This window comes from Nycticebus coucang, chromosome 18, assembly GCF_027406575.1.
Source record: "Nycticebus coucang isolate mNycCou1 chromosome 18, mNycCou1.pri, whole genome shotgun sequence".
Taxonomy (NCBI): domain Eukaryota; kingdom Metazoa; phylum Chordata; class Mammalia; order Primates; family Lorisidae; genus Nycticebus; species Nycticebus coucang.
Window position 1 is genome coordinate 76413325 of NC_069797.1, and position 21936 is coordinate 76435260.

Below are 21936 nucleotides of genomic sequence, written 5' to 3' on the forward strand. Positions count from 1 at the left end.
CCAGGACTCTCCTTGGCACTCATCACTGATGGGTGCCTTCCTTCCAAGTCTGTCCTTTCCAGAGGCCAGGCTCATGGGCGAGCCGAGTTGCCTGTCTGAGCTTCAGTGTTTCCTTCTGTAAAATGGGGCACATATTCCTGGCTCTTACTCACCAGGTGACCAGGGGCCAGCACTGCCCTCTTGGTGATTCAGCACCCCCCTTCCTTTTGTGGGCTGAGCCAACCTCCTTCCTGTTCTCCTGCTGCCAGGGCTCTAAAGAACATAGACTCATAAAATGCACTGAGGCCTTGGGAAGGAGTGGCCAAGCTGGCCTGGGCTGGCCCAGTCTCACCTTCTTTGTCATCAAGGTTGGGACCAGAAGATGTAAGCTTGGCAGAGTACCCCCAAGAGCACCCTGGTCCCTCCCTTGCCACCCTACAGAAAGAAGGGTGAAGAAAAATTGAGTGAAGAAAAGCCTGTGGGGTAGGGGGATGGGGAGTGAAGGTCAGAGGACACACAGTGGCAGATAGGCAGGGTGAACAGGTGTAGGGACCTAAAACACAATGTAAGAGTTGTGGGTAATAAAATTGTACTATGTAGATTTGGAATTCATGGTAAATGAGTATATTTTAGCTTCTCTTGCCACAAAAAGGATAACCATGTGAGATAATGTTGGTGGTGGTGGGAGGATATTCTGAACATAGAAGGGGGCTCTGTGTGGGCCCCCGTTCTCGCCTCTCAGATGCTCCCCTACCGTCCATCCAGGTGTGGAATGATACAGGGCTCTCACACTCAGGGCTGGACAGGGGCCCCTCATTCTCTAGGCCCAGTGATCTCAGAAATCAGACCCTCCTTTCCAGAGGCCAGGCAGCTCACAAACAAGCTGCCCTTCCTGGGCCATACCCTCTGGTCTCTAGCAAGGTCATGAACCAAGCAGCCTGAAACGGTTTGGGTGGTTCCACCTTGAGTAGGAAGCACACACCCTAATGCCTTCCCTGAGACAAAAACTGCATCCATTCATTTGTTAATACACCCATTAACTTTGAAAAGATATTTTTCCACCTGCTAAGTCTTGACCAAAAGGTAATATATACCCCTAGACAAAGTCTCCCACGTGGGAGACTTCTGACTTGGGTCTTCCCCTTTCCCAGAAGCTCGGGTATTTTTTTACTCCTTCTGTGTTCCCTTCTGCCTAATAAAATCCTATCTTACCACTGATCTGTGGTCCATAGGTTCATTCTTTTTCTTTTTTATGAGACAGAGTCTCACTTTGTCGCCCTCAATAGAGTGCAGTGGCATCGCAGCTCACACAGGAACCTGAAACTCTTGGACTTAAGCGATTCTCTTGCCTCAGCCTCCCAAGTAGCTGGCACTAAAACGCCTGCCACAATGCCTGGCTATTTTGTTGTTGTTGTTGTTGCAGTTTTTAGCTGGCCCAGGCTGGGTTTGAACCCACCAGCCTTGGTGTATGTAGCTGGCGCCCTACCCACTGAGCTATGGGCGCCACCTGTGTGTTCATTCTTGAATCCCGGAGACCAAGGGTCTACTGAAAAACAGGGAGATGGTCTGGGACAGACTGTGAAAAGGCCTGGGACAGACTGTGAAAAGGCCAAGCCCTTCCCTCATGCCTGCTCCCCTCTCCCTTGGAGAGGCATCCATCTCCTGCAGGCCCAGTCCTCTGCTTAACCCACAGTACAACCTGGCAGACTGCACCCCACCTTGCTCACATGCCCTCATTAACCTTTCCTTACTACTAGCAAAGGTTGTCTGGAATTCCTCACTGCCAGGTCAGCCTGTGGCTGGGAGAACACAACCCCAGCACAGACGCAGAACCCAGCCCCACCTTCGCGGTGCCAGACGCTCAGCCTCCTGCCTATTGCCCCGAGGACTTGGTTTCTGTTTGCACACCATCTTGGAACCCGGAACCTTGAAGCCACACTGCCCTTCTCAGCCTTGGGGCCCAGCCCAGCAAGAATGCCCCAGTCTTAGCCCCAGGGTCGTCCACGGCAGAGTGCTGAGGCGTCACAGCTCACAGTAACCTCAAACTCTTGGGCTTAAGCGATTCTCTTGCCTCAGCCTCCCAGGTAGTTGGGACTACAGGCGCCCGCCACAACGCCCGGCTATTTTTTTGTTGTTGTAATTACATTGTTGTTTGGCAGGCCCGGGCTGGGTTCGAACCCGCCAGCTTCGGTGTATGTTACAGGCGCCTAGCCTGGCCTGGGGTTTTGAGTGGGATGGGAAAGGGGAATGCTGAGCTTAGGAGCCTGGATCCTGGGCTGCTGGAGTCCGGAACAGGTGTCTGACGGGCTTCCTGGAGGAAGAGACCTGAGGGCGGGAGCGAGACGATGAGGGGGCCTCCGTCTGTCCCTCCTCCTGGGAGACTCTCTGATCCTTCCCGGTCGTGCTGCAGGCCAGCGCAGCGGGGGGACGAGCCCCCGAAAAGGCGGTGGAGTGGACAATGAGCCCTCAGCGGCTAGAAGGCCCCCAGCGGCTGGAAACGCATACCCTCCCGCCGGGCGCCAGGGCCACACTTTGCCCTCGGTCCCTGGAGGCCTCCTGGCCACGCCCCCGGGGGCGGGGCGGGGCGGGGCGCGTGGGGCTGCCCGGCCGGTTCCTCAGCGTTCCGCGGCGGCGGCGGCGGCGACAGCGACATGGAGAGCGGGGCCTATGGCGCGGCCAAGGCGGGCGGCTCCTTCGACCTGTGGCGTTTCCTGACGCAGCCGCAGGTGGTGGTGCGCGCCATGTGCATGGTGAGCCCCGGGAAAGGGCTGGGCGCCGCTGGGACACAGTCGGCGCCGGGCCCTGCGGGAACGGCGAGCCTGCGGGCCCGCGGCCGCGACAGGTGGCTAGGGCTGCGCGTCCCGGGCCCGGCATTGGAGTGGGGCCGACGTCCAGCGTCCCGCTCCGCCCCGCCTTTCCTCCCTTCCCGTTCTGGGTCGCGCTGTCCCTTCCCGGCCCCGGCCCGGGCCCCCGCCACCTACTCCCCTCCTTGACCACGGCCCCAGCCCCGCCGCCCTGCGCAGGGTTTCGGGAGGCGCAGCCGGGAGCAGGCCCTCGCCCCGCTGACAGCGGGAGAAGCTTGGGGGCAGCTCCTGGACAGGTGGCCCGCATGCCGCGGTTCCTTCGTCGGAGAATTCACCAGGAAGGGGCTTTCCGAAGCCACGTGGGGTGCAGGGCGTGGGGGAGAGAGGGCGTTCTCGCACCCTGAAACTCGGTCTCCTTCCTATTCAGGAGCAAGTCAAGGGGTCTGCTTCCCCACCCACGATTGAGTGTCCCCAAGGCATACCCCTCCCCATAAGCTGGCCGAGAGCCCCAACACTAGGTTGGGGGGTGGGTCCATGTTTGGACAACCGGCGCTGGAAGCTGGAGGTGTCAGAGGGTGCTTTGCGTTGCCCAGACCATACTCGGGCCCAGAGCCTTTGAGGTCTCCCCTCCCAGTCTGGCCGTGGGGTCTGACAGCCTCTGTCTTGGGCTGTGCCCAAGGAACGAACACATGCCCAGTGGGTCGGGACAGCAGTGCCAGGAGTCTTGGATGGGCAGCCGGCTCCCAGCATCCCGGAGTTCCGGCTTCAATTGCTACGGGGTGGGGGTGGGGATTGGGACCGTCTGCTCCAGACTCTTAATGAGAGCTTCCTGTGTGACAGGGGCAGGACTTGGCAGGGGAGAGGCCCAGGGCCCTCCTGCATCTGATGAGGTGGGGTAGGCATAGGTGTTGGCCTTGAAGTCTGGGGAGGAGGCATGGAGCTGTTCCTACGGGGTGGAACCCCTCTGGGTAGCTCTGGCTGGTGGACAGACCATACCCTGGGTCCTCCAGGGGTCTGAGTTCAGAGCTGTGTCCATAAGAATGCTGGTCAGACTCCCACTCATCATGTGACCAGGAGCCAGGTAGGACCCACTGTGGGGTGGAGACAGACTAGGGCTCTCTCAGGGGAGGGACAGGGATGCCAAAGAGGCCAGAACCCTTATATGAAGAAAGCTGGACTGGGCTGGGGACAGTGGGTGTTGGAGGGTACCAGGGCTGGGATAGGGCTCCAGGAGGTTGGAGCCCCAGGGCACGAGCATGCCTTTCCCAAGATGCACCCCAGTGTGTTCAGGCAGAGGTTGGGCACTACAGAGATGGCTTTGGCAGAAGATAATGGAGTGGGAAGTGGGTGAGACCCCAAGCCTGGGTTTCTGTGAATTTGTGGCCCATCTTTTTTTTTTTGAGACAGTCTTATGTTGCCCTCGATAAGAGTGCTATGGTGTCACAGCTCACAGCAACTTCAAATTCTTGGGCCCAAGCGATTCTCTTGCCTCAGACTCCCAAGTAGCTGGGACTACAGGCGCCCGAAGAAGAAGCCACAACAATAAAAACAGCCACAACACCGGGCTATTTTTTGGTTGTAGATATCATTGTTGTTTGGCAGGCCCGGGCTGGGTTTGAACCCACCAGCTACGGTGTATGTGGCTAGCGCCCTTGCTGCTGAGCTACAGGCCTTGAGCCTATGGCCCATGTTATTTAAAATTAGTTCAATTCAGCTTGGCGCCTGTGGCTCAAGCCGCTAAGGTGCCAGCCACATACACCTGAGCTGGCAGGTTTGAATCCAGCCCGGGCCCGCCAAACAACAATGACGGCTGCAACCAAAAAGTAGCCCCGCGTTGTGGCGGGCACCTGTGGTCCCAGCTGCTTGGGAGGCGGAGGCAGGAGAATCGCTTGAGCCCAGGAGTTTGAGGTTACTGTGAGCTGTGATGTCATGGTACTCTACCCAGGGTGACAGCTTGAGGCTCTGTCTCAAAAAAAAAAAAAAAAATTAGTTCAATAGGCTCCATGTCCATAGCACAGTGGTTACGGCGCCAGCCACATACACCGGGGGTGGAGGTTTCAAATCCGGCACGGCCCAGCTAAACAACTGCAACAAAAAAATAGCCGGGCATTGTGGCGGGCGCCTGTAGTCCCAGCTACTTGAGAGGCTGAGGCAAGAGAATTGCTGAAGCCCAAGAGTTGGAGGTTGCAGTGGGCTGTGACACTACAGCACTCTACTGAGGGTGACATAGTGAGACTGCCTCAAAAAATAAAATTAGTTCAGTAAAGCAATTGAAGTTCTTAAAAAGGAAAAAGCCCAAACTGGCTCAAAGTGGGGGTGGGTTGGTGGTGGGGTGATTGCCCTTCATCCCCATCAGATGCCCTAATGAGGTAGTTCCTGCAGGCAACACTGACAGGTAGTCTGCCAACGTCCCATCCATTCCCTCGTGTCCCCACGGGGGCTGTTCCGGGGACCCCCCAGCCCTACTGGACCCTCCTCTTCCCTCAGGTCTTCGCCTTGGTTGTGTTCTCATGCATCTTTGGGGAGGGCTACAGCAACACCCACTCGTCAAGTCAGATGTACTGCGTGTTCAACCACAACGAAGACGCCTGCCGCTACGGCAGCGCCATCGGGGTGCTGGCCTTCCTGGCCTCGGCCTTCTTCTTGGTGGTTGACGTATATTTCCCCCAGATTAGCAATGTCACTGACCGCAAGTACCTGGTCATTAGTGACCTGCTCTTCTCAGGTATCTGCCACTACCCTTGGAGCTTGGGAGGTGAACTGGCATGGGAGGGGTTATCCTCTAGCATTCTGGGATGGAGGGGCCTCAGTCCCTTCAGGAGGGACTGGGAGCAGCTCAGGGTCCCCAGCCCCAGTTGAGCAGAGAGGCTTGGTCTGTGTCTCTGTCTGTTCTCTGGGCTGGCAGTAGGCATTGCTGCCCATCTGCTGAAACCCACTGGCCTTGAGTTCAGGACTTTGGAGCCAGGCCCTCCCGGGGCCTCCACCTGGCCCCTCTGCTCCTGTGGCTTACACACCCTGGGGCTCCCGGGAGATCCCTGCTTAGGGCCTGTCCTACCCTCCCAGGGCCCTGGAAAGCCCCTGCCCTTCCTTGGAGCTGAGCCCTCCTTGTCTTCTCCCCAGCTCTCTGGACCTTCCTGTGGTTTGTTGGTTTCTGCTTCCTCACCAACCAGTGGACGGCCACTGACCCAAATGATGTGCTCATTGGTGCTGACTCTGCCCGGGCAGCCATCACCTTCAGCTTCTTTTCCATATTCTCCTGGGTAGGTGGGCCTGGGGTAGGCAGCTCTGGAGTCCTGAGGTCCCCTCCCCCCTACACCCCTTTTCCCTCTGTAACTCAGTCCTTGGGGCTCCCTGCAGGGTGTGCTGGCCTCCCTCGCCTACCAGCGCTACAGAGCTGGTGTGGATGACTTTACCCAGAACTACGTAGATCCCACTCCAGACCCCAGCACAGCCTATGCCTCCTACCCGGGAGCGCCTGTGGACAACTACCAGCAGCCACCCTTCACCCAGAATGCAGAGACCACCGAGGGCTACCAGCCACCCCCTGTGTACTGAGAGCAGCAGGTGGGAAGGGGACGGGGCCACTGGGGCCTGGACTTTCCCCATGTCCTGCTTCTGAGGCTGCCAGCTTTTGCCGGTGTCTGCTGCAATTAGAGCCCCACTCTGCTCCCCAGAGCCATACCCCAATAACCCATGCCTGTGCCTAGAGAACTTCCCAGGCGCCCACTCAAGAGCATTTTTTAGAAGAGGGTTTTTACCAGATGGGTTTTCTGATTGCTTTTAATGACCCCCAGCCTGGCCTAGAGTAGCTAGTAGTGGAAGGAACCTCCTGCGCCATTTCTACAAGTGCCTTCGCTTCTCCCCCCAGCCCAAAGGAGCAGAGCCCAGGCCACAGTGGTGGCAGCCAGTTACTGGGGTTCTCTGCCAAAGACAGGTAGGGGGGCCTCACCCGTCTCCTGTGGCTGGTGGTATAGGCTCCAGCCCCCTGCCTCCTCCTCACTCAGGTTGTCCCCACAGCCCCTGCCTGGCCTTGGGCCAGGCCCCATGTTCACTGCTGTATGGTCTGGGGTCACCACCCTGTGCCAGTGCCTCTGGGCTGCCCTGGGTGTGGGGGCAGGGCAGCTGTCCAGCCCAGGGGGACGGGCTTTGCCTGACAACACCCAGCTTTATGTAAATATTATGCCTTTGTTAGTTAAAGGTGGGTAGGGCCAAGGGCTGAGCCTTGGAGAAAATGCCCTGGCCCCCCTCGATGGATTCTGCCAGACAGTTGGACAGAATAAAGATTTTCTCATCCAGTCTCCATTGTCATTGGCTGGCCTCAGCCTTGGGGTGGAAGAGATTTGGTTCTGGGAACCCCCGTGGGGCCGGCCTTCTGGAACTACTCATATTTTGAACAAAGTGGTGGTAGCCTCTCCCCAGTCCAGGGTCTCATCCTTCATGGACCTTTCACTAACGTCTTAAAATAGCAACTGTGCTCAGCTTGCACAGCTGACTTTCCTGAGATGCCTTGCCAGAGCCCTGCTGTCTTCTTCCCAGAGTTCGGGTGCAGTCACCTGGGGGTTGCCCCTTTCATAGCAGGACCAATGGGAGGGGTCAGCACCTCTGGACCCCCTCCTGGGCCATGGCATGGAGAGGGCCTGGCTGCCCCAGCCCACAAGTGAGAGCGTGAGCCCCCACTGGCCAGGAGAGGCCAGGGCCCATGAAGCAACTCAGCTTCCCCTTTTGAGCAATGACAAAGGCAGCTGTCAACAGTGGGCCCTGAGTTTCAAAATCCTGAGTACAAATAAGTAGGACCCAACCCCCAGGTGGGTATATTACAGGCCTTAATGCTGCAGGACAGCCTGCACCTGTGGCTTGTGACAAATCCTCAGCAAATGGAGTGTAGCAAAGAAAAGACAGTGTCGGGAGGTCAGCACTGCGGCCAGGAGGCCAGCACCTCGTCTGAGCACCCCTGAGTGGATCCTGCCTCTCAGTGAGCCGCCAACAGCTCATTTTCTGAGGCACAGCTGAGCTGCGTTATCTTGGCTTCTCAGCTATCAAGTGTCTGTTTCACAAATAAAACCTGACCTGGGGGGGGCCCAGTGGCCAGCATGACAGTAGCCTCATCCACCCAGCCTTGCCCCAGGCAGGGAGCCAGGTGAGCACTCCTCTTAGGACATACTCTAGAATCATTTTTTGGTTAAAAGGGGTTGTGGTTAACAGGGCACTAGTGGGTGGCGCCTGTGGCTCAAAGGAGTAGGGCACCAACCCCATATGCCAAAGGTGGCCGGCTCAAACCCAGCCCTGGCCAAAAAAAGGGCACTAGTTCTACAAAAAGATTTGGAAAATATTCCCAGCCCAAATCACGTCAGAGCCATCTGAAACAAGTTGAAGAGAAATGAGCTTTCACCAACTATTGAATTTTAATATTAGTTACTAATTTCACACGCTACAGAAGCATGGACCCTTCCTCCTGGTTCCCACTTTAAACGATGATTCCTGGGGTCTGAGCCCCAGCTGAGTCAGTGTCACAAGGTGACAAGTGCTGTAGTTCTGGAGAAAAACAGCTGCAGAACAGAAGGGCTCTGAGCCCAAAGGGAGCCAGAGGGCGTGAGGCCAGGCCGTCCCCAGGGGAAGGTGGGACCTGTCCTGGCATAGGGAACAAAGCCTTTGTGTGGGCCACGGGGCAAAGTGCTAGTGCCCAGACTTCCCAGGGAGAACAGAAACTTGACAGTGAAAGCCACAAAGGGGAAAGAGGCCAGCAGCGCTGATGTCACAACAGCATGTGGCTCTGCCCCACTCCTCAGAGGAGGGGGGTCTGTAGCCCATCCCAACAGCCCAGAGGGGAACCAAGAAAGGGCTGGTGAGCAGGCAATGAGGGAGCATGTGACATGTGACGTGTATGTGGCAGCCTCAGAAAGTCCCCCAGACACAGCAACCCTTCCTGACTTCCTCCCCGACTGGCCACACAGCGGGTAAGGGCAGGCGTCCGCTAGGCGGCAGCAGCACAGGGAGCAGGTGGACCTTCCAAGGCCACCTCAGTTGATCGGGCTGCACTGCAGGACCTGCTGAGGGGCAAAGAGCTTCCTGGTGGCTGCTGCAGCCACCTCCCCTGGCTTGCTCAGCACCGGGCAGTTCTCTTTGTTGTCCACCCCAGCAGGCTGGCCCGAGGCCCTCTTGAAGTAGCAGAGGCGACACACAGAGTGGTACTTGTCCGCTCCACCAATCACCTCAACCTGCCCACAGAGACACAGAAGGGGTGATGTGAAGGGCGTGGACTCAGGAGGCAGAGCTGCGTCCCAGCCCGCCCTGCAGGGCAGAAGGTGGGTAGGAGCTACCTCTTTCTCCATGCCCAGCCTCTTGGTGTAGGCGGCTTCCCGGAAGCACTCCATGCACACTGCAGTCAGCTTCACCACGCTCTCGGCCACGGGCACCAAGTTCAGGATGGGCCCAAAAGCCTGCACTCCAGGGAATGATGACAGGGTGCATATGGTCACCTCGTTGGGTGGGTTTCTCTTTTTAAGCCCTCTGATTCATAAACACTGAAGCCAGTACAGCTTGCCTTGACTTTGGTCCCCCAAAGAGCACTAAAACCTGACCTGTCCCTTTGCCAGTTCAAAGCACCTGCCATAGCAGATGGCATCCAGTCTGGACAGGCTCACTCGGCCTTATCCTGTGGTGGCCAAGCCCAGGTCATACAGGGAGTGTCATGTTGAGATGGGGAAGAACACGCTGGGCTAAAGTCTTTGTGCACTGCCCTGCACCCTCCAGAAGCACCTTCCTCCCTCTGATCCCACCCCAAGGCCTGGATCAGACCCCTTACCTTCCTCTGGAAGGTCCCATCCAGTGCAGCCACGATCACCGTCTTCCCGGCGTTGGCCATAGTCTCACAGAACTCCACAATGTCTGGAAACTGGGAGGGGGGCAGAGGAAGAACGTGAGTTCCTCCCTGGAGCCTTGGAAAAGACACTACCAGATCCAAAGACTCCAGCCACTCAGGCTAGCCTGGAGCCACTCTTACTCCCCTGATTGGGGACTACTGTCCATCTGAAGTCCTCCCAGCTGTAGAGGACATGCAGGCCCACAAGAGCCCAGCCCCTTTTCTGACCTGGGAGTGATACCCACAATCAAGTGCTTCCACTTAACGTGTCCTCCCATGTTCAAAGCGCAAATGCCACATCTCTCCCAAGTAAACTGTAAACTCTTGCCCCTGCCATGGAGGTCCCTGAGGGGTCTTGGATACAAATGAAGACAGAAGTGCTCAAATTATTTGTAGATGCCCAAGTTGTTTGCAATAATTTATTTTATTTTATTTATTTTGAGACAGAGCCTCAAGCTGTCGCCCTGTATAGAGTGTTGTGGTATCACAGCAACCTTCAACTCCTGGGCTCAAGCGATTCTCCTGCCTCCGCCTCCCAAGTAGCTGGGACTACAGGCGCCCGCCACAACGCCCAGCTTTTTTTTTGGTTGCAGCCGTCATTATTGTTTGGCGGGCCTGGGCTGGATTCAAACCTGCCAGCTCAGGTGTATGTGGCTGGTGCATTAGCCGCTTGAGCCACAGGCGCCGAGCCATGTTTGCGATATTTTAAAATGGCCTTGGCAACCACTTAGTTAGTATTTACTTTTATTGCCATTAGTTTTTTAGGATATGTTATGGTTGAATTTTGTCCCGCTCATTTACATATTGATGTCCTAATCCCCAGGTCTGAATGTGACCTTGTTTGGAGTGAAGGTCTTTCCAGAGGTGGTCAAATTAAAGTGAGAACAGTAGGGTGGACTCTAATCCAATGATAGGCATCCTTGTAAAAAGGGAAATTAGGACACAGAGATGCTCACGAGGACAATGGGATGACACAGGAAGAAGACGCTGTCTGCAAACCAGGAGAGGCCTGGAGCAGGCCCTGCCTGCCCAGCCTCAGAAGGAACCAGCACACTGACACCTTGGTCTTGGACTTTCAGCCTCCAGAACCGAGAAGAAATTTCTGTTGTTTAAGCCCCCAGTCTGCAGTAGTCCTTGGAGACGAGTACGGGTAACGTTAGCAAGGAACTCTGATGTCCTCAGTAAAGCCAGGGTTTCCTCAGTAGACCTATGGACTCACATAGGAAAGTAACAAAGCAGGTTTCTTTGTCGTGGTGACAAGTTTGCCCACTTGGGTTCATCTGTGTTTCCACACCCACAGATGACCTGCATAGAGCCATTTCTGGGTGGCAAGTTTTTTTTTCTTTTGTAGAGACAGAGTCTCACTTTATCACCCTCGGTAGAGTGTCCTGGCGTCACAGTTCACAGCAACCTCCAACTCCTGGGCTTAGGCGATTCTCTTGCCTCAGCCTCCCGAGCAGCTGGGACTACAGGTGCCCGCCACAACGCCCGGCTAGGGTGACAAGTTTTAAGATTAGGAAGCCTAGAAGCAGATTTTCAACCCCCTTCATCATCCTGCTCAGAGGTGGTGGCTTGAGCATGGTGGCAGAACACTGGCTCTGCCCTGGGGAGGCCTGACACCTGGCAGATACATGCTGGCTTTTCAGGACTAAGGGAAAGCCAGGGAAGACAGGAGTGAAGGAGGTGACAAAGTAAAAACATAAATTCGGTTGGTAAAAGACCACACAAAACGCCACAAAGGCAATACACGGAAAAGGGTTATTTCCAGCACATGATAAAAGCACATCAGCTACTATCCACGTCTACCAGAAAAGAAGATAAACTAAGAGAAAAATGAGCAAAGGACTTAAATAGGCAATTTACAGAGGGAGAAACAAATCTAAGTAGCTGATAAAACGTGGCGAGGTGTCAGCCACATCTGTAATAAAGCAGAAATGCAGTCAGACGAGGGCTGTATGCGCTCACACAAGCCGTCCAACGTGCCCAGGCAGGCTCCCCTCCTCTCCTAGCTGGCCTCACCACTGCCCTCTGGCCTCGACCACCTGCCCCGTCTTCACACAGGCCTCCTCCATCGGATTGGGCCACCCTTGATTTCCTCTTTACGTAGGGTAAAGCCCAGGCATCTGGCTCAGGTTCCCCACAGGCACTGCCTTAGGCCTCTATCTCATAAGTCATCCTCCCACCTTAACACTGAGCACCTTCAGCCTCCTCATCCTCACACTACCTTTTCCTCTAATTCATACCAATTTTTTTTTTTTGAGACAGTTTCACTTTGTCACCCTTGGTAGAGGGCAATCCCACCATAGCTCCCAGCAACCTCAAACTTCTGGGCTCCAGTGATTCTCTTGCCCCAGCCTCCCAAGTAACTGACATCCAACACAATGCCCAACTACCTTTTTTTTTTTTTTTTTTGCAGGTTTTGGCCAGGGCCGGGTTTGAACCCACCACCTTGGGTATATGGGGGTTGGCGCCCTACTCCTTGAGTCACAGGCGCCGCCCAATGCCCAGCTATTTTTTAGTGATGTAGTCTCACTCTGGCTCAGGCTGGTCTCAAACCTGTGAACTCAGGCAATCCACCCTTCTTGGCCTCCCAGAGTGCTGGGATTACAGGCATGAGCCACTGCACCAGGCCTTTAATTCATACCAATTATTACCACCTGACATTACATTTCTCTCCTCTAACTAGAGTGTAAGCTCCAGAGTGGGGGCTCTGTATTTTTTTTTTTTTTTTTTTTTTTTGAGACAGAGTCTCAAGCTGTCGTCCCGGGTAGAGTGCTGTGGTGTCATAGCTCACAGCCACCTCTATCTCTTGGGCTTAAGCAGTTCTCTTGCCTCCGCCTCCCGAGTAGCTGGGACTACAGGCGCCCTCCACAACACCTGGCTATTTTTTATTGCAGTTGTCATTGCTGTTTTAGCTGGCTGGGTCAAGCTCGAACCCGCCACCCTCAGTATATGGGGCCAGTGCCCTACCCACTGAGCCACAGGCGCTGTCCCTGGCTATTTTTGGTTGCAGTTGTCATTGTTGTTTGGCAGGCTCAGACTGGATTCAAACCCATCAGCTCCGGTATATGTGGCTGGTACCATAGCCTCTGAGCTACAGGTACTGAGCTGGGGCTCTCATAATCCTAGCACACTAGGAGGCCGAGGTGGGAGGATCTCTCAAGCTTGGGAATTGGAAATCAACATCAGTAAGAGCAAGACTGCATCTCTACTAAAAATACAAAAACTAGCCAGGCATGGTGGAGGCACCTGTAGTGGTCTGACCTATATTGGCTGTGGCAAAATGACTTGAACCCAGCAGTTTGAGGTTGCTGTGAGCTGTGATGCCAGGCACTCTACCCAGGGCAACAAAGTGAGACTCTGTTTCAAAAGAAATAAAGAACAAGGCAGGCCCTGCCTAGCTGCTCCACTCACCACTTACATCCCAATGCGTCACGGGCTGGCCCAAGACATCTGTGTGTCTAAATACCACAGACAAGGAAGCTTAACAAAATGCAGTATATTCGTAAAGATGAGTATTTTTTTTGATGTGGAAAAATGGCCAGAGAATGTGATGGAAGCCCGACCTATTTTTTTTGAGTCTCACTATGTCGCCCTTGGTGGAGTGCTGTGGTGTCACAGCTCACAGCAACATCAAACTCTTGGGCTTAAGCGATTCTCTTGCCTCAGCCTCCCTGTAGCTGGGACTACAGGTGCCCACCACAACGCCTGGGTATTTTTTGTTGTTGTTGTTGTTGTCATTGTTGTTTAGCAAGCCTGGGCCAGGTTCAAACCAGCCAGCCCCAGTGTATGCGGCCAGCGCCCTAACCACTGAGCTACAGGTGCTGAGCCAAAGCCTGATCTATTAAAAAAACATATATATGTAAGGATTAGAAGGATCTAGGCCAGTAGTTCTCAACCTAGAATGCCTAAGCCCTCTAATACAGTTCCCGTGGGTTGCGACCCATAGGTTGAGAACCACTGATCTAGGCCAACATGCCATGGGGTTTTTATTTGTTTTTCTGGGTTGGACAAAGAGCAGAGCAGCCCCAGGAGCTGGGCCCTGGCCTGGTGGGACGTTGTCATTGTTACTGAAGAGCAGCATCAGGACAGGCCACTCCGATGGGCAGGAGGCAAGATGAAAGGAGACCCCTCCTTAATCACTTCCGACAAAGACAAAGCAGAGCAGCAAACACCCCCCTCTCCTGGCCAAGGAATGAGCTGTCCCTCTGCAGCTTCGCCCCCACCCTCTCCCTAATCCAAAATGCTGCAAAATCTGGAAGTTTCTGAGCACTGACACGGCACAAGTAGAAAATTCAATACTTGACCTCATGGGACAGGTCACAGTCAAAACTTTGGTTCATGCATAAAGTTATTTAATATTGTATAAAATTACCTTCAGACCATGTGTATAAGGTTATATAAAACATAAATGAGGGTGGCACCTGTGGCTCAAAGGAGTAGGGTGCTGGCCCCATATGCTGGAGGTGACGGGTTCAAACCCAGCCCTGGCCAAAAACTGCAAAAAAAAAAAAAAAAACCTTAAATGAATTTTGTATTTTGACTTGGGTCCCATCTCGAAGATGTTTCATGTTTTTTGTTTTTTTTGAGACAGTCTCACTTTGTCACCCTCAGTAGAGTGCCGTGGCATCACAGCTCACAGCAATTGCAAACTCTTGGGCTCAAGCGATTCTCTTGCCTCAGCCTCCCAAAGTAGCTGGGACTACAGGTGCCTGCCAAAGTCCCTGGGTATTTTTTGGTTGTAGTTGTCATTGTTGTTTGGCAGGCCTGGGCCAGATTTGAACCCATAAGCTTTGGTGTACGTGGCTGGTGCCCTAGCTACTGAGCTACAGGTATAGCCAGATACTTCATGTTATACATGCAAAATATTCCATATCTGAAAAATCTGAAATCCTGACAGCCTCTTAAGCACAGCACCCTCAGCTTGTGGCCTCCGGATCTTCAGATGAATCACTTCCCAGCACCAGCAATTTCTACAAGGCAGGCTAAGTGCTGCTGAGCCTCACCCAGTCACCAAAGAGCACACAAGCTCTTCTTTAAGAAGGCAGGGCAGCTACTCTGGGACCTGCTGACACAGAAAACGAGGACAGGGCAGGCAAAGCTTGGCTTCATCCACTGTCCACTCAGATGGAGAAGGGGGAAGGGAGCAGCCCTTTGGTTGGGTCCCCTGTATGGAGCCCACCTCCTCAATCCAGAACTTGCACCGGGAAGACCCTGGAGTTCTTGTTGAGAACAAGGCTAGCAGAGGCCAGAGCACAGCGGAAGGATGGTGATGTTTGTACAGTGGGCATAATAAACATGCGCGGATCCAACTAGGGTTGGACTTGCTTGCCAGGGAGGAAGTAGACAAATAAAACCCTCCTACAGGGTACAATGGGTAACAGGACTTTGTTTGCTGGCTCCTGGGACATTTGGATGTCAACCAACCAGGAATAAGGGGAGAATGGGTGTTTGGGTAAACAAGGTTTACCCAAAGCCAGGAGAGCAGAGCTGAGGCAACTCACGGCAACAGGGTCTGGAGGGAGAGCTTCCCCAGAACCGAAGCTTCCTGGCTCTGAGAGGGCCATGCCCTCAAAGCTGATGCAATGGCCCCAAATCCTTTTGGAGATAACAATTTGGATAGAAAGGGAAGAGCTTCATTCCCAACTTGGGAGCCCCATCTCACCCAGATCCCTCCACTCATGTAGCAACAAGGGGGTGCCCAAAAGCACACCTCTGAGGATCTGAAATGGAATGGGCACACCCATGGCCGGGGAGCAGGTACCAGCTGCTGGGTGGTCTAGAAGCCAGAGCCAGTGCTGGCGGTCGGAATCCCTCTCCACGGGGGAGACTGCCAACTTCTCCATGGCCCTAGAGTTTAAGGCTGTGATTCACGGGAGGCCAGGTGAGAACAGGGCCAAAAAGGCAGGACTGGCCTTGAGGGAGCAGGACCTCTACCATCCCCGTGAGGTATTACAGTCACAGCTGCCTGGGTCTGTACTGGGAGGCAGGGCAGGCAGAGATCACAAACCGCTCACTTCTTCCTCCCGGCGAGTGGGAAATAAATCCCTACTGTATAAAATCATCACATTGTTGATCTTGAAAATGTTTACTCTTTGACAATTAAATATATTTTTTACATGTCTATCACATTAAGCTACTGGACTTTTGGTTGTACTCATTACAGCAACTCTTGTCATCCTTCCTAATGCACTTGAGGTGACCAGAGGTTAAGTAAGCTAAGCCCCTTCCAGAGTGGGTTTTAGTTCCATTCATTCAAGATGAATGGGGGAAAAACAAAAAAATTCCAAAGCATAGGAGAGAAATTAAGAGCACAGAAGATAACCAACAAACTCAACTAGAGAATGTGCTCCTAAAGAAATGGAAACAGTTAGCTGGAAAAGACTAAAAGAAGAGTTTCAGAAAAATAATGGAAGGAATAGCATACATTAAAAAAACCCAGGCTCTGGGCGGCGCCTGTGGCTCAGCGGGTAGGGCACCGGCCCCACATGCCGAGGGTGGTGGGTTCAAACCGGCCCCGGCCAAACTGCAACAACAAAAAAAAACAAAAACAAAAACAAACAAAAAAAAATAGCCGGGTGTTGTGGCGGGCACCTATAATCCCAGCTACTTGGGAGGCTGAGGCAAGAGAATCGCCTAAGCCTATGAGTTGGAGGTTGCTGTGAGCTGTGTGACACCACGGCACTCTACCAAGGGCGATAAAGTGAGACTCTGTCTCTAAAAAAAAAAAAAAAAACCCAGGCTCAGTGCCCATAGCTCAGTGCTTAGGGCGTTGGCCACATACACTGGGGCTGGCGGGTTTGAACCCAGTCTGAGCCTGCTAAACAACAATGACAACAATAATAAAAATAGCTGGGTGTTCTGGCAGGTGCCTATAGTCCCAGCTACTTGGGAGGCTGAGGCAAGAGAATCACTTAGACCCAAGAGTTTGAAGGTGCTGTGAGCTGTGACACCAGGGCACTCTACCAAGGGCGATACAGTGAGACTGTCTCAAAACAACAACAAAACAAAACCCAGTAAATTGTCTTGTTTTTTTTTTTGGATACAGTCTCAGTGTGTCACCTTCAGTAGAGTGCCCTGGTGGCATAGCTCACAGCAACCTCTAACTGTTGGGCTCAAGTGATTCCCATGCCTCAGCCTTCCCAGTAGCTGGGACTATAGGTGCCTGCCACAACACCTGGCTGTCTTTTTTAGAGACGGGATCTTGTTCTGGCTCAGGCTGGTCTTGAACTCATGAGCTCAGGCAACCACCCACCTCGGCCTCCCAGAGTGTGGGATTACAGGCGTGAGTCATGCGCCTGGCAAAAAAACCAGTAAATTATTAAACAAAAATGAGTTAGAACAGAAGAAACAAAAATAGAGGCATCAATACAAAACACACTTTGGAAAATAGTACCCAGAACACCATAGAAGGATGAGGAGAGACATTTCAAGTGATAATGGCTTAATAATGTCCTTCCCAGAACTGAAAAGGCACACCAAATACAAAACAGGATAAATAAACGCAAAACCTCCCCTGGATACGCTGTCCTGAGAACAGACCAATCACCTGCTCAAGAAGTAACCGTTAGACTGACAGCAGTCTTCCCCATACTTTTCAAAGCAACAAGATCAACCTACCACCTGCTGCCCAGCTTACACTGGAAGGCACAATAAGACATTTTCACAGGAAGATAGGCAGAGCTTTCAAATAAATGCATAAGGAACAAGCGAAACACAACAACAAACCAAACAAAATAGGCTAGGCGCAGTGGTTCACGCCTGTAATAACAGCACTCCAGGAGGTTGGTTGAGATGGGTGGATCACTTACGCTCAGAATTCAAGTCCAGCCTCAGCAAGAGTGAGATCTCGTCTCTACTTAAAAACAGAAAAACCAGGTGTCGTGGCAGGTACCTATAGTCTAAGCTACTCAGGAGGCTGAGGCAGGAGGATCACCTGAGCCCAAGAGTTTGAGGTTGCTGTGTGCCACAGCACTCTACTGAGGGCAACAAAGTAAGACACTGTCTCCAACAAACAAACAAATAAAACACCCCTATACACCAGTGTTGAAAAATCTTTTTTTCCTACTGAAAAAATATATACATTTTTTTTTCAAGACACAGTCTCACTTTGTTTCCCTTGGTAGAGTGCCAAGGCATCATAGCTCACAGCAAGCCCAAACTCCTGGGGTCAAGCAATTTTCTTGCCTCAGCCTCCCAAGTAGCTGAGACTACAGGTACCCATCACAATACCTGGCTATTTTTAGAGACAGGGTTTTGCTCTGGCTCAGGCTGGTCTTGAACCTGTGAGCTCAAGCAATCCACCCACCTCAGCTTCTCAGGGTGCTAGGATTACAGGCATAAGCCACTACACTTGGCCTTTCTCCCCCCCACCTTTTTTTTGATAGAATCTCACTTTCTTGCCCTCGGTAGAGTGCCATGGCATCTTAGCTCACAGCAACCTCAAACTCTTGGGCTCAAGCAATTCTCTTGCCTCAGTCTCCCAAGTAGTTGGGACTACAGGCGCCTGCCACAAAGCCCGGCTATTTTTAGAGATGGTCTCATTTCTTTTTTTTTTTTTTTGGTTGCAGTTTTGGGCCGGGACTGGTTTTGAACCCAGCACCTCCAGCATACGGGGCTGGTGCCCCACTTGTTGAGCCACAGGCACCACCCGAGATGGTCTCATTCTTGCTCAGGCTGGTCTAGAACCTGTGAGCTCAGGCAATCTACCCGCCTCGGCCTCCCAGAGGGCTAGGATTACAGGCGTGAGCCACCTCACCTGGCCAACTGTAAATATATATATATTTTTAATATAAAATATATCCTATGACAATAATATGGAAACAAGAAAGGGCAATTCAAAGGGGTTTCAGACACTCGTGGAAGGAACTTAACCTTGTTACTTCTACAGAAAGATCAGCAATGGAACAGGTAACTTCCAAGCCAGCAGAGGAAAAGCAGGGACAGATAAGGAGCTGATAGGAAGAATGATGCCAGGACAGGCCAACTTACAAACTGCCCTTCATCGATGCCTATGACAGCTGCACCCAGGGCCTCCTGGGTCACATCGCGGAGCAGGCAGGCCGGCAGTGCCTCCATGGTGTTCCTGGGAGACAAAGAAGTCAGTGTGAGCAAGACAAGCCAGGGAGACCTGAAACTAGCACCAGGGGCCAGGGAACAGCTATGGTCTTGACCACCCTGTACCTGCAACATTGGCTGCTGTGCCACCTTGCACAGCTCTGAGGTCAGTGCTGATGGGGAGGTGGCTGGAGAGCCAAGGCTCTTGTTCAGAAACCAGTTAACAGTAGAACCTCTGTAGTTGAGGACCTCCTTTAGCTGACCTGATTTTCATAGACCAGACATGCACCACGCATACAGATCAGTGCAGTGGGCCTACTTTCTCGTGTTGGCCACCTCCATATGTTGACCATTTGTCATCGTCCCTTGGGGGGGTAACTTACAGAAGTTCTACTGTATTTTTGTTTGTTTGTTTGTTTGTTTTTTGTGGTTTTTGGCCGGGGCTGGGTTTGAACCCGCCACCTCCGGCATATGGGACCAGCGCCCTACCCCTTTGAGCCACAGGTGCTGCCCAAGTTCTACTGTATTTAAAACAAGCCATTGCAGGTGGCACCTGTGGCTCAAGGAGTAGGGCCCCATATGCCGAGGGTGGCGGGTTCAAACCTAGCCCTGCCCCACCCCACCCCAAAAAAACAAGCCATTGTACTTGATGCTTTGAACTGGAAATCAGCCCTGCTCAACATAAAACTCAATAGACTCAAAAATTCTTTTCCGGCTCGGCACCTGCGGCTCAAGTTGCTAAGGCGCCAGCCACATACATTTGAGCTGGCAGGTTCGAATCCAGCCCAGGCCCACCAATGAGGGCTGCAACCAAAAAGTAGCCAGGCGTTGTGGCAGGTGCCCATAGTCCCAGCTACTTGGGAGGCAGGAAAATCGCTCTAGCCCAGGAGTTGGAGGTTGCTGTGAGCTGTGATGCCATTGCACTCTACCAGGGTGACAGCTTGAGGCTCTGTCTAAAAAAAAAAAAAAAAAAAACAACTCTTTTCTGCCTCTGTTCAGACACAGCTGATGAGGGACAGAAAGGGCCAATTTCTTCATCAGATACAGTGCCCTGGGGCGCATGATACTGATAGGGGCCAGCAAAGTGCTTTTATTTCTTTTAAAATTCATAAGAATTGCCAGCAAAGTGGCTTATGCCTATAATCCTAGCAATCTGGGAGGCTGAGGCCGGTGGATTGCCTGAGCTCACAGGTTTGAGACCAGCCTGAGCCAGAGACATCATCTCTTAAAAAAAAATAGCCGGTGTTGTGGCGGATGCCTATAGTCCCAGATACTTGGGAGGATGAGGCAAGAAAATTGCTTAAGTCCAAGAGTTTATGAGATTGCTGTGAGCTGTGATGCCACGGCACTCTACCTGGGATGACATAGCGAGACTCTGTCTCAAAAAAAAAAAAAAAAAAAAGCCAGGTGTGGTGGCATGTGCCTGTAGTCCCAGGTACCTAGGAGGCTGAGGCAGGAGGATCACTTAAGCCCAGGAGTTAAGATTGCAGGGAGCTATGGTTACGCCTTGGCACTACAGCCATGGAGTGGCTCTGTTTCAAAAAAAAAAGGACACTGTGTAACCAAAGGAAACGAGTTTGCAGCCTCTGTATAGGTACAAACTCTAGAGCAGTTTCTCAATGGCAGTCACTACTGACACCTGGGGCCAGATCATTCTTTGTTGTGGGGTCAGTAGCATCTCCTTCTCCCCCAGTTGTGACAACCAGAAATATCTCCATTCATTGTCATATAGACTATGGAGGACAAAATTGCTCTGTTTGAGAACCACTGTGCTGGAACCTTGTGAATGGCTGAGTCCTTGGCTACTTTGGCAGACACCCTGGAGAGTTTGCTGATTTGAACTACTCAGGGGGACATCACCATTATTTACCATCCCCCCTAAAGGCAGCTCTGACAGTGTGTCCTAGGCCTCCGCAGGACCAAAGGTGCACAGACTGACCGGTCATGAGTGCAGAAGTTGCTGCTGTAGCGAGTGTCTTTGGAATATTTGATGACCAGGCACTTGTACTGGGCAATCTGGAAGCGCTGGACCCGTCTCATCAGCTCCGTGCTGCAAATGTAGAGGGTCTGTTGAGGACCCTGGAGAAGATTGGGAGAGGAAGACCCCACAGCACAAGCTGGGCTCCCCATCGCCTCCCCAGGTAGTGTGCAGCCCTCGCCCCATCAAAGTAGGGAGAGGTGGCTGGGGCAGAAAGTGCTGGGTGTAACCCTCCCAGGAATGGTCCCCAGGTGGTCCAGGAAGGGGGGTAGGAGTAAGTTTCTCAGGGATAACTGGGGAAGGTGGCCAGAGGCAGGGGCACAGATTGCATTGAAAAGTAATTTCATCACAGAATTGTTGTAAGAACTTGGAGTTTTTCTGAATTCACTTCACAAAGGTTGAAAGCCCTTGCTGCTGGGTCCAAGAAGTACCACCCTGAAGCACTACGGCTTTAGACTCCTCCCTGTCAAAAGCAACTGTTTCCTCCACCACAAAAGGAAACCGTCAAACTGAAAGAGGGTGTACCTACGTGCCTGCCCCACTGGACACAACTGGACTCCCCCTTCTGAGAGGCTTACGTGGAGGGCGTGCCAGCTGTGACCAGCTCCAGGAGGTAGTGGCACTTTGTACAGTGTCTACAATGGGAGGGGAGGATGACCCTGGCGGGCAGGGGCAGTCTTCCTCCGGGACAGCAGGGAGGAGAACCTGGGCGGGCGCAGGGCTGCGAGAGGCCTTCCAGAGGGGGACTCTCCGAGAGGGGCAGCCGGCCTGGGAAGGCGGGGTCCCTGGGTAGAAGCCGCACCCCCGTCCCGCTAAGCCGTTACCTTTTTCCTGAGAACATCGGCCCGAAAATCACCTAAGAGAGAAGAAGTCACCTAGGAGAGGAGAGCTCCTCGTGGACACCCGGACACCACCCCGACCCCGCATCCCCAAGCCCCGCAGGCCCAGACACCACCCAGCGTTCGCACCTGGATCTGCCCCCGGGTCTTGCTGGGGGAGCTGGGCAGCACAGTGGGCAGGTTAACGCAGCTCATGGCGCCTCTGTGAAGCCCTCAGGACTAGGAACAATCAGCTGCTTCCTCCTGCTGGTACAGCGCTTGTTCCCGCGCCACCGACTTTAAGCGCCGAGCGCTGACCAATCGCAAGCCTCCGCCGCCGCGCCCAGGGCCAATCAGCGCCCGGCCCCGGGCCCGGCGGGAGATTCTACTGCGGCGGGTCCTGTCTTGGCAGAGAGCAAAGGGAGCCCCTGGTCTCCGGAA

At 53.3% G+C, this 21936-nt stretch overlaps 3 protein-coding genes across 5 annotated transcripts in view; 2 read left to right on the plus strand and 1 right to left on the minus strand.

Annotated features, from left to right (window-relative positions):
• TMC8 (transmembrane channel like 8) overlaps positions 1–21936 on the plus strand; it is a 256022-nt gene that overhangs the window by 29249 nt on the left and 204837 nt on the right. The window lies entirely within an intron of this gene.
• Positions 1897–7096, plus strand: SYNGR2 (synaptogyrin 2). Its single transcript, XM_053570581.1, has 4 exons — positions 1897–2729; positions 5271–5508; positions 5904–6043; positions 6141–7096. The coding sequence occupies exons 1-4, from the start codon at positions 2631–2633 to the stop codon at positions 6336–6338; spliced, it is 675 nt and encodes a 224-aa protein (XP_053426556.1). The 5' UTR covers positions 1897–2630; the 3' UTR covers positions 6339–7096.
• TK1 (thymidine kinase 1) lies at positions 8172–21899 on the minus strand. Of its 3 annotated transcripts, XM_053570575.1 has the most exons (7): positions 21646–21899; positions 21502–21533; positions 20639–20749; positions 18634–18727; positions 9586–9675; positions 9101–9220; positions 8172–8998 (listed from the first exon to the last, which is right to left on the minus strand). In XM_053570575.1, the coding sequence occupies exons 1-7, from the start codon at positions 21709–21711 to the stop codon at positions 8801–8803; spliced, it is 711 nt and encodes a 236-aa protein (XP_053426550.1). In that variant the 5' UTR covers positions 21712–21899; the 3' UTR covers positions 8172–8800. The 3 variants fall into 3 exon arrangements, with proteins under 3 accessions (XP_053426550.1, XP_053426549.1, XP_053426551.1); XM_053570574.1 differs by having other exon boundaries at positions 8172–9220; XM_053570576.1 differs by lacking the exon at positions 21502–21533 and having other exon boundaries at positions 21646–21759.

Excerpts from the sequence above, each read along its gene's own strand:
- SYNGR2 (XM_053570581.1), top strand. The coding sequence starts at position 2,631 with ATGGAGAGCGGGGCCTATGGCGCGGCCAAGGCGGGCGGCTCCTTCGAC. Across the intron at positions 2,730-5,270 it reads TGGTGCGCGCCATGTGCATG|GTCTTCGCCTTGGTTGTGTT; the intron begins GTGAGCCCCGGG and ends CTCTTCCCTCAG. Across the intron at positions 6,044-6,140 it reads TCTTTTCCATATTCTCCTGG|GGTGTGCTGGCCTCCCTCGC; the intron begins GTAGGTGGGCCT and ends GGCTCCCTGCAG.
- TK1 (XM_053570574.1), bottom strand. The coding sequence starts at position 21,711 with ATGAGCTGCGTTAACCTGCCCACTGTGCTGCCCAGCTCCCCCAGCAAG. Across the intron at positions 9,676-18,633 it reads GCATCGATGAAGGGCAGTTT|TTTCCAGACATTGTGGAGTT; the intron begins GTAAGTTGGCCT and ends CCCCCCTCCCAG. Across the intron at positions 9,221-9,585 it reads ATGGGACCTTCCAGAGGAAG|GCTTTTGGGCCCATCCTGAA; the intron begins GTAAGGGGTCTG and ends CCTGGAGTGCAG.